Source organism: Pongo abelii, chromosome 1 (assembly GCF_028885655.2).
Source record: "Pongo abelii isolate AG06213 chromosome 1, NHGRI_mPonAbe1-v2.0_pri, whole genome shotgun sequence".
Classification (NCBI taxonomy): domain Eukaryota; kingdom Metazoa; phylum Chordata; class Mammalia; order Primates; family Hominidae; genus Pongo; species Pongo abelii.
The window spans coordinates 56569710-56581751 of NC_071985.2; the positions used below are offsets into that span (position 1 = coordinate 56569710).

A 12042-nucleotide genomic window follows, 5' to 3' on the forward strand; every position below is an offset into this window, starting at 1 on the left:
AAAAAAAACAAAAACATTAAAGTTCAATACAACAGAAACTATCCAAAAATAATTCAAAAAAGAATATAAACAGACAGATAGAAAAGAATCCAAAAAAAGAAAAGAATGTAAGTGAACTGTCAAACAACTTCAAGTAGAGTTTGAGTAGCTGGAATCCAGAAAAATGAAAACATTTTTAAAAAGTGAAGAAACTATGCCCATCCATTCATGTATTGTCTATGGCTGCTTTCCCCACACCACAAAAGTTCAGTAGTTTCAAGAGACCATATTACCTTCAAAGCTAAAAATATATAACATGTGGCACTTTCCAGAAAAAGCTTGCTGACCTCTGGTGTACGTAATCAATAAGAGGTAACATAAAATGAATTTCTCAGCTTATAAAGCAATTTTTAAAAAGAAAGACCAACATGGTAATAGAAACAAGACGACTTTTCAAAAAGCATGATAAACACAATGACTTCCAATCCCCACACATGTTCTTACGAACTTAAGAGCACAGAGGCATAAAATGAACCCAAGAGGTAAACGTAAATGTGGAGAACATTTTAATATTCCTTTTCCTTATACTTTTACATATATCTAAACTACCCACTTTCTACTTAAAAAAAATTCTTACCTAATCTGTTCAGTCTGTACAATCCCTTCTTTGTGACCCTCCAAACGGGCAGCCAATCTCTCTTTATCAAGGCGCACACACTCTTCATCCTGGAAATAACCACTGGTTAATGCATTTTAAATTTTTATTTAAGTTTTAGGAAGAAAAAACACTACACGTAACTTTTCCTTACCAAATTTCCTACCTCTACAATTCTAGGTATCAGTGTCTTTAGGCCAACTTCAAGACTACTTTTGGCTACATAAAGATAATAACAATAAGTATATGTCGCATCTTAAGACTGGAATCATCTAAAAGCTTAGGAAAAACTTGCTTAGCTACTTTTTTCTTTATGATTAAGTGCTCTTCCCATATCATAGCTGACTTTCTTCAGAAAGACACAACAAACAAATTCATCTTTTTGAGAAAGTTAATAACCAAATGTTATGACAAGCCTTCACCAGAGTCAACAATTTCATTTTGGTATCTCCACTTTTTTTTTCATCCGTTGCTACAGGTCCTGAATCCATTAGCACTAATCAAAATGCTCTAAGGAAAACCTTAAAGGTTTTCAAAGGATGGTCCTTAGAACGTTAGAAGCTTCCAACTAAATGCCTCATGGGCCACTTCAAGATCTTGTCTGAAATTCAACCCTGGTAGCTCAGCTTTTATCTAATTCACATATTATGATGTCAAGTAAAATTTAGTCTGAAAAGCAGTTGGTTAAAAACAAAACAAAATCTGGTAACCCTGATCCAGTTTAATGTCCACATTCAACAAATAACAAAACTGAGGACCAGAGTCAATGACTATGACTAATGGAATACAAAACTGTATAAAAAGCATCAGCATACGCTAGAGATCCAAAAAGGTGTTGGGCTCCAATTCATGTCCTATTATTAATTTATCATGTAAAAATCTTAAAATGAATAAATCAGCTGAAATAAATGCAAAAATATTTTGGCAAATGCATCCAACTTCTTCCATTTGCAATAAAGATATAGCCCAGATTTCTCAAATTCCTTACTACTGATTTTAAAGATAACTGCAGCCTAGATTTTTATCAAATCAGAAACTCTACCCTCAGTTTCTCTTTCCTAGCACAGTTCCTTATAGGTCCTCAAAAGACATACACTGAACTGAAAACCAATGTTGAAAACCATAGCTGTTTATGTAACACATTGCAACCCTACAAATGATTTGGAAAAAAAATGTATTATGCCATTTCCTGCTGATTTTTTAAGTTACTGGAATCCCAGGAAACTAGGACTTCTGCCATGTTGAATTTTTTCAAATAATTAGACTGTGATGTTCAGATTGTTTCAAATAAATGGCATCCCTTGAGCTGGGCGCAGTGGTTCATGGCAGTAATCCCAGCACTTTGGGAGGCCGAGGTGGGCAGAATGCTTGAGGCCAGGAATTTGAGATCAAATAAATGGTATCCCTAAATTCATACACATTGTTTACCACGTCACAATCTCCTTTCATATAAGGGGAAATATTCAGTTTTACTGCCACAGAATTTATACTCAGTATAGTGGAATGGCTAGAAACCAGACTGCCAAGGTTCCAACTGGTTCTTCAAACCTCAGGAACTCACTCTGTCTGAGCCTATTCGCTCACAGTACTACCAACTTAATGAGTTCTGGGAGTACTACGCATATCATCTATGAGCAAATAGGATTACATGAGTTAATACATATAAAGTACTTAGAATAACACATAGCATAGAGCAATAACTGAATCAATTATCATCATTATCTCTTAAAAATATCAGATCCATTTCTCAGAATATCCTTAATTAAGATTACATTAAAGTAGTAAGTACTTCATGTTCACAGCTCTGAGCAGTATAGCAAGCACCCATAACACGTTGTTCCAAAGGTAGGCAAACTACATCCCAAAGACCAATTCTGGCCCGCCATCTGTTTTCTGAAGTTTTTTATAGAAACATAGCCACATCTGTTCATTTATGTATTGTCTATGAGTGCTTTCACACTACAATATTAAAGTAAAATAGTTGCAACATAAACTGTATGGCCCATAAGGCCTAAAATATTTACTATCTGGCCTTTCATAAAGAAAGTATTCTGCAGCCTGGCCAACATGGAAAACCCTGTCTCTACTGAAAAAAAAAATCAAAAATTAGCCAGGCATGGTGGCAGGCACCTGCAGTCCCAACTACTCGGGAGGCTGAGGTGGGGGGATCACTAAAACCCCGGAGATCGAGGCTACAGTAAGCTATGATCATACCACTGGACTCCAGCCTGGGTGACAGAGAAAGATTCTGCCTCAAAAAAAAGAACAGAAAGGAAAAAGAATTCTGACCCTTGAGCCAATATGTTCATCCATAAGAATATAAAAGCAAAGAAAATAAAATGATTTGTCCATCACATAGCTTGCATGTGAGAGAGCTAAAACTATAGCTTGAGCTACTTATTAATCAATTGTTCTTTCTACCACAAAAATTTTTCCAAGAAAAAAAGCTCCTCAGGTTACTGCAATCAAAGAATCCTTGTTACTAAAGAATCCCAATTTCAATAATAATATAAATAAAATTGTTTAAAATACAGTTTCTTTACCTCAATTCGTGGTTTCTTTGCTTCTGCTAAAACTTCATCTGCAGCTCGTTTGACTATAAAAGAAAGAGAAGTAAATAAATGTGTAGTTTTGGAATGGGCTTCTGAAAGTTCAATATAAATACGCAACAAGACATACCTTGAGTAGATCGCTGAAGACCTATTTCTAAGGGAGCGCTTCTGTCTATACTTGCCGATGTTGCTGAAGACATAAAAAGACTCATGTAAGGATTACTATTTCAACATATATATTGGGTATTATTAAAAGTGAAATGCTTTAGGTTTTTTATATACTTCTATATGGTGATTTTCTCTAGGTAAAAAATTCAGTTTTAAAGCAGCTCTGCAAAAACATGTTATTTAAAAGATTAATCTATACTAGAAAGTCTCTAAGTGGACAACCTATTTTTAACAATTTAGCTTACAAATTACTGAGATGATCTGACTGAAATTAGTTGCTTCAAAGTATATGCTCCAATATCATAACACAGACACCTAAAAAGGTATATCTAAACATAAGTAAACATATAAACATACATACATATATACATATACATACACACACATATATATGGACAAGATTCTTTTTAAGTTAGCATTCACCCTAAACATGCAATTTTTAGTTATTCACAACTGGTAAAAAACTAAATTATTTTTAAAATTAAATTACTTAATTTTTGAATGGCTCAACAAAAAGGGGTATACCTGTCCCCATTCACCTAGTTCCCACCACCCTATGCAGCCAACTAGTCTCTTACATATCCTTCTAGAGTTTCTTTCTGAGGTACGAGAAATACAAAATTATTTTTACCCTTTTTAATACAAAAGATGACATACTAAACGTACTGTTCTGAACCCTGTTTTCTTTTTTACCTAACAACTTATCTCCCATATCCCTCCATATCAGTAAGTAGAGCATTTCCTTTACTTTTTTTTGAGACGGAGTCTCACTCTGTCGCCCAGGCTGGAGTGCAGTGGCGATCTTGGCTTACTGCAAGCTCCGCCTCCCGGGTTCACGCCATTCTCCTGCCTCAGCCTCCCGAGTAGCTGGGACTACAGGCACACACCACCATGCCCGGCTAATTTTTTTGTATTTTTAGTAGAGACAGGGTTTCACCGTGTCAGCCAGAATGGTCTCTATCTCCTGACCTCGTGATCTGCCCGCTTCGGCTTCCCAAAGTGCTGGGATTACAGGTGTGAGCCACTGTGCCTGGCCCTCTTTAACCATTTTTTTATAGCTACTGAGTACTCTACTGTATGGCCTAACTGCAATTTATTTAACTAGGTCCCTGTTGATGAGTTGTTCAATTTTAGTCTTCTGTCATTACGAACAATGCCACAATAATATATTAATATAAAGTCACAAATTTTCGTAAATATATAAATGTACATATATATATTATATATAATGGCAAGTTTTTTTAAAGTTAGCATTCACCCTACACATGTAATTTTTAGTTATTCACAACTGGTAAAAAAGCTAAATAAAATATACCTCTAGGATAAAGTTCCAGACACAGGATTTCTATGTTAAATTTGTAATGTTAGACTGCTGCCAATTCTTCAATGGGGGTGTAGGGGTGCACTGATTAACATTATAACCAACAATATAGTAGAATATCTGTTTTCTCATTGTTTCACCAGAGCATATTATCAAACTTACAGATTTTTGTCTATCAGGTTAAAAAAAAAAAATTCCTATCTCTGTATAGTTCAAATTTGCAATTCTCTTATTATAAATGATATTAAGCATTTTTCATGACTTTATCACCTTTTCTGTGAATTTTATGACATAATCCATAGAGTGTTTGGTCTTTTATGCATAAAGTTCCAGGACCCTTCATATATTAGTGAGATTAGCCCTTTATCTGTGATGACCTGAAATATTAACATATTTTCCCAGTGTCATGTCTTTTGTTTTTTATAATACAGAACTTTACTACTTTTATCAGCTTGTAACTGAATAATCCCACCTTCCTCCCATTGACTTGACATGTCTCTTTAATCATATGTTAAATTCACATATAGATTTCTAACCTAAGAGATAAAGTTGTTTTATTAGTGTATCTAGTCATTTAGTTTTTTCAAATTATTGGGGTTTTAAGTTCTCTAGAATGACTAGCCTTTTCTCAATACTCTTCTACAAATTTTTAGGATGCTTACTTTTGCCAATGAACTTTAGAATCACCTTGTCTAGTTCTATTCCTACCTCAAGAAAAACTAGAGATTCTTATTGAGACCATGTTAAATGTATAAATTAAGAACCAACATCTTTAGCTATTACGTCTTCCTAAGAATACGGTCTTAATATTTGTTCAACCTTTTCATTAAACTATTAAATTAACAGTTTTTAAAAAATGGCAAAGCAATACGCTTAGTGACTAAATCTGTCCTATAAAAACTGCCAAGCGCGGTGGCTCACGCCTGTAATCCCAGCACTTTGGGAGGCCGAGGCAGGCGGATCACAAGGTCAGGAGATAGAGACCATCCTGGCTAACACAGTGAAACCCCGTCTCTACTAAAAATACAAAAAGTTAGCCGGGCGTGGTGGTAGGCGCCTGTAGTCCCAGCTACTCGGAAGGCTGAGGCAGGAGAACGGCATGAACCCGGGAGGTGGAGCTTGCAGTGAGCCGAGATCGTGCCACTGCACTCCAGCCTGGGGCGACAGAGGAAGATGCAAGATTCCTTCTCAAAAAAAAAAAACAACACTACAGGAAATGACACAGATGGATAAAGGGCAACTCTACTTTGGATTCTAAAAAGAAAAATCATTTGCTCTAAAGCGCTTCCCCAAAACTAGCCTATTTATCAGGCTCGCCTGCGATGCTTAAGAATAGAGAATATCAGACCTTATATCACATCTTCTGAAGCCAAAAACAAAAACAAACAAAAAAAACCCCACTATTTTCAAACAATACGATTCTCATCACTTAAAAAGCTAGAGAAACACTGCTGCAAAGAATCAAATTTGCTTTGATTAAAAAAAAAAAAAATGGCTGGGCACAGTGGCTCATGCCTGCAATCCCAACACTTTGGGAGGCCAAGGGAGGAGGACTGCTTGAGCCCAAGAGTTCAAGACCAGCCTGAACAATGTAGCGAGACCTCATCTCTGAAAGAAAAAAAAAGGTTTCTTCTATCCTCCCCAACTCCATCCTCTTCACAGAATTGAGACTCCCTCTTTAATACTGCTGGGTTCTAAACTTTTGTGTATCCAGTCTCCCTTGCATGACAGTAAACATGTTTACATGTTTAAGACAGGGATTTGGCATTTTGCACAACACGCAGCATAATGCCTTTTAAGAATAAGCATGTAATAAGTCCTTATTGAATGAGGATAGCATAGGAAGAAAGCATTCCTAATGATGATCTTTCCATTATACATAAGATTCTCTGTGGAAATCAATCTTACTGCTTAAAGCCATGCATGACAAGACAGCTGTTAATGACTTAAAGGTACTACACGCCACACTCAGCAAAGTAAGACCCAGTAGTTGTATTATATCAATGTACTTGTAATCTGTAAGAGAGTAAATTAATAATTACTCATTTATTCAGTTAAGAACCTACCATGCACCGCTATTGTAAATGTTGGGTATTTAACAAGACAAACGACTGTCTGTCCCCTTAGGATTTACCTTCTAATGAGAAAGACAGACACTATGTACATAAACAGATATATAATTTCAGGTCAATGTATGAGATCTGGTGAAAAATAAATCAGGATGGCACTATATGAAAACCACAGAAGGAGGGAAGGAATACTATATTTTCAATAGACTGGTCAGAGAAGTCTTCTCTGATGGAACAACATTTGGAAAAATACTTGAGCACAGATCTAAATGAAATAATAAGCAAGTAAGCCATGTGACAATGTAGAGAAAGAGAACTCAAGATAGAAAGAGAAAGTGCAAAGGTGCTAAGATTAGCATAGCTAAAAGACCAAAAAGACTGACTGTTATGAGCAAAGGAAGACTGGTAGAAGATGAAGTCACAGAGATTTAGGCAGACACAAGATCACTGCCAGGGTAACAAGTATGAGTTTTATTCTAAGAGTGATGGGAAGTCACAGGTGACTGACACAATCAAGTTTATATACTTTTTCAAAAGCAGGACACTCTATTGCTAAGACTACACTATAGGAAATAAAGAATGGGGACCTGTGAGGAAGCTATACAATAATCTAAAAAGGAAGGATGAAATAGGGTAGGTAGAATGGTAAGAAGTTGTCATACTTTTAAAGAGAGAAAAAAACAACTTGTTGATAGAATGGATGTGAGATGTGACAAAGATTTCACCAGAGTTCTGGCCTAAGCAACTGCAGGAATAGGGTCCCACTACCCCTTACCAAAGTGGGAACACTGAGGAAAGAACAGACTTGTTTTTGTTCTGTGTGAGGGCAGAAGGGAAAGAGGGAATCAGGCATTCCATTTTCAATGTTAAATTTCAGATGCCTATTCAATATTCAAGGAAACATGTTGACAGTAAATTTATAAATCTGGTGCCCTGGAAGAAATCAATGCTGAAAAAAACACTTGAAATTTTATCAGCATATATATGATATCTAAGGCATAAAACTGAAAGAGATCACCTAGAGAATACAGGTTAAAAGAAAAGAGAAAAAAAAGATCAAGTCTTGGAAACTTCAAGAATTAGAGGTCAGGTACAGAAGTAACCAAAATAAACTGAGAGGTGAACAATGAGTAGAAAGAGAACCAAGAGGCTGGTGTTCCAAATGCCAAATGAAGAAAGGCTTTCAAAAAGGAGTAGTCAACAGTATCAAATGCTGTTGAGAGGTCAAGTATGGTACAAGAGACCAAAGGATGTAGCGATCCTTAAATCAGTTTTGACCTTACAAGGAGTGATTTTAGTAGGATGGTGAGGATGAAGGCCAGACTAGAGTGGCTTCAAGAAAGAAACAAAGGTAAAAAAGAAGCAATGATACCACACGAACTCTTGCAGAATATTTTACCGTATCAGGGAGGAGATAAATGAAGCAGTAAACATAAGGAATGCGGGATCAAAAACATTTTTTAAACATGAAATCTTACTGTAGGTATTCTAAAAGGGAATGATCCAGAAGAAAGTAGAAAACTGATGATGTAAGAGAAACAACAATTTACGAAGGCGAAGTCTTTGAGACTGTGAAAGGAGACGGAATCCACATACAAGGAAGGGGTGACTGGCCATAAGGGCAAAGACAGTGCATCCACTGTATAAGAAAAAGGTGAGCACATGGACAAAAATGAAGGTAGGTTAATTTTTTGGTGGAAATACAAATTCTCTTCCCACTAATCATTATTTCATAGGGGAAAAAAGAAACAATGTCTGTTTAAGACTGGGAACAATTTAAAAAGTACTCACACGCTTCACCATTGAGATATCCAAGTAGATCTTTTCGATCAGGTCTTCTAACCACAGGAATATTTTCAGTCTAAAACCAAAATTTTAAATGAGATATGAAATGAATAACAATGATACACAACTTAATAAATATTAACATGTAATGTCTGAATTTTATTCCAACATATCTTGAAAAAACATATTTTAAATCACATTTGTAAAAAATGACTAGGCTAAAAGAACCTAATAAAAGTCCTGAAAATTTATTAAACATGTTAGTTACTTTTAATAATTTTCTTACAACTTAATATTAACATGTAATGTCTGGATTTTATTCCAATATATCTTGATACAATGTATTTTAAATGACATTTGTACAAAATGACTAGGCTAAAAGAACCTAATAAAAATCCTGAAAATGTATTAAACATGTTACTTTTAATAATTTTCTTGGCTGGGCGTGGTGGCTCACACCTATAATCCCAGCACTTTGGGAGGCCGAGGCGGGTGGATCACCTGAGGTCAGGAGTTAAAGACCAGCCTGGCGAACATGGCAACACCCCGTCTCTACTAAAAAGACAAAAATTAGCTGGGTGTGGTGGAGCATGCTTGTAATCCCAGCTGCTCAGGAAGCTGAGGCAGGAGAATCACCGGAACCTGGGAGGCGGAGGCAGGGGTTTCAGTGAGCCGAGACTGCACCACTGCACTCTGGCCTGGGCAACATAGAGAGATTCCGTTTCTAAATAAATAAATAAATAAATAAATAAATAAATAAATTTCTTTTTGAAATTCCAGGAAGATATACAGAAGATAATGATTAGAAATAAAGCAACGGCCAGGCACGGTGGCCCACACCTGTAATCCCAGCACTGTGGGAGGCCAAGGCAGGCGCATCACTTGAGGTCATGAGTTCAAGACCAGCCTGGCCAACATGGTCAAACTCCATCTCTACTAAAAACACAAAAATTAGGCTGGGTGCAGTGGCTCACGCCTGTAATCCCAGCACTTTGGGAGGTCGAGACGGGTGGATCACGAGGTTGGGAGTTCAAGACCAGCCTGAGCAAGATGGTAAAACCCCATCTCTACTAAAACTACAAAAATTAGCTAGGCACGGTGGCAGGCGCCTGCAGTCCCTGCTACTCAGGAGGCTGAGGCAGGAGAATCGCTTGAACCTGGGCAGCAGAGGTTGCAGTAAGCCGAGATTGCGCCACTGTACTCTAGCCTGGGTGACAGAGTGAGACACTGTCTCAAAAAAAAAAAAAAAAAAAATACAAAAATTAGCCGGGCGTGATGGCAGAAGCCTATAATCCCAGCTACTCGAGAGACTGAGGTGAGACCCAGTCTCAAACACAAACAAACAGTGCAAGAAAAATTGATAGCTAACAGATTTCAGTTTAAATCCTTTGTCACTTTATATGTGTAACAATGAAGTAACAACAAGAACCTTTAGTATCTTTGGCCAATGACCTTATATTGAATACTTATTATAATTTACTGCACCAAACATTCTGCATTGACTCCTCAATGATTTAGATAAACTGTATTTAATCACTTAAAAATTAACCTTTTATTTTAAAAAGGTCAAGCTAAATTTTAGTTTCTCCTTATGAGTTTAAAAATTTGAGTGCAGAGGTTTTTTGTGCTTGTATTCTTTTTAAACCAGCCTAGGCCAGGCATGGTGGTTCATGCCTGTAATCCTAACACTCTGGGAGGCCAAAGTGGGTGGATTGCTGGAGCCCAGGAGTTTGAGACCAGCCTGAGCAACATGGAAAAACTCCAACTCTACAAAAATATAAAAGTTAGCCAGACATGGTGGCAAACGCCTGCAGTCCCAGCTATACTCCCAGCTACTCAGGAGACTGAAGTAGGAAGACAGCTTGAGCCTGGCAGGGCAAGGCTGTGGCAAGCCAAGATCCTGCCACTGCACTCCAGCCTGGGTGACAGAGCAAGACTCTGTCTCAAAAAAAAAATAAAAAATAAAAATAAACCAGTCTTTATGGAATATCATAAACAGTTAAAAGATTTGAGTTAATTTTAAGTTACTGTTTCTAAGTCTAATAACTTACATCATCATTTGGTCACTACTGAGTTATGTACACATCACAATCCACTGAAAAAGATTACATCTACTCACACTAAAATAGGAACTAAGGATCAGGAATATGTTTTAAGAGTGGTCTGCTCAGCTGGACGCAGTGGCTCACGCCTGTAATCCCAACACTTTGGGAGGTCGAGGCGGGCGGATCACGAGGTCAGGAAATCAAGACCATCCTGGCTAACGTGGTGAAACCCCGTCTCTACTAAAAATACCAAAAATTAGCCAGGCATGGTGGCGTGTGCCTGTAATTCTAGCTACTTGGGAGGCTGAGGCAGGAGAATCCCTTGAACCCAGGAGGCGGAGGTTGCAGTGAGCCGAGATCACGCCACTGCACTCAAAAAAAAAGAGTGGTCTGTGCACAGGAAAGAGCAGATAACACAAAGTAATTAGGAGACAACAATCTCAAATTCATAGAATTTTGGAATTTTAGAATCCTACTCTTTCAATCTGGCAAATACTTAAGAAAAATGAGAGTTAAATCTTACGCAACCAAGGGTCCCAAGGTCCACAGTAACAATTACAGCTATCAGTTATATGTACAACCATTTCCCAAAAATAGAATCTATAAATCTAAGCCAACTATCTGAATCTTTGTTACACTAAAATGAATATATCCAACAAAACACTGTAAGAACTACCTAATTTAGTTTTTAAAGATCTGAGTTAAAATAACCTTAAAGACGGAGCTGGTGCTATTTTTTTCCCCTTATTTCCCCAAGTAGTCCCACTCTAATTTTATTTTTTTAAATATGTAACATAAATATATATTTCTTACTCAGAAAAGCAGAAGCCTTATGGTTTAATACAAAGCCCACTAAGTGACAGGATACTTTCTCAATTGCTATAAACACACACACTCACACACACATACACACACACACAGTTTTTTTTCCCTGCGACAGAGTCTTTGTTCTATCACCCAGGATAGATGCATTGGTGCGATCATGGCTTACTGCAGCCTCAACCTCCTGGGCCCAAGTGATCCTCCCACCTCAGCCCCTTGAGTAGCCAGCTGGGAGTATAGGTGCACACTACCACGCCTGGCTAATTTTTTTTATTTTTTGTTTTAACAAAGTTTCCCTACATTGTCCAGGTTGGTCTGGAACTCCTGAGCTCAACTGATCCTCCCACCTCAGCCTCCCAAAGTGCTGGGACTACAGGCATGCACCACCTCACCTGGCTTTTAGTTGCTTTAGATAACAAGTTATTGTTTGAAAGATACATAAGCCAGAAACCTTAACTATTTCTAGTTGGGAGGGAGGTTAGGGTTATAGAAGCTAAGTTTCACACAGCTTAATGTGATCCAGCAACTGTGTTAGGTAACTCAAAAGGCAGCTCCAGTGATGACAGACACAGTGATATTTAAAAAAATTGTTTTAAGAACTATAAGAAAAGTTTAAGAAAATTGTTTTAAGAACTATAAGAAATGG

General features: G+C 37.2%; 1 protein-coding gene across 3 annotated transcripts in view; it reads right to left on the minus strand.

The window, feature by feature from the left end:
- CDC73 (cell division cycle 73) overlaps positions 1 to 12042 on the minus strand; it is a 137458-nt gene that overhangs the window by 119954 nt on the left and 5462 nt on the right. For all 3 annotated transcript variants that reach the window (XR_008510955.1, XM_002809673.5, XM_063726114.1), the window contains exons 3-6: positions 8536 to 8605; positions 3314 to 3376; positions 3178 to 3230; positions 617 to 705 (exon numbers count right to left, since the gene is read on the minus strand). Coding sequence is in view for 2 of the 3 variants with exons in the window: in XM_002809673.5 (XP_002809719.1) it covers positions 617 to 705; positions 3178 to 3230; positions 3314 to 3376; positions 8536 to 8605 (275 nt within the window). In the remaining variant the exon portion in view is untranslated. The remainder of the gene's footprint in view (positions 1 to 616; positions 706 to 3177; positions 3231 to 3313; positions 3377 to 8535; positions 8606 to 12042) is intronic.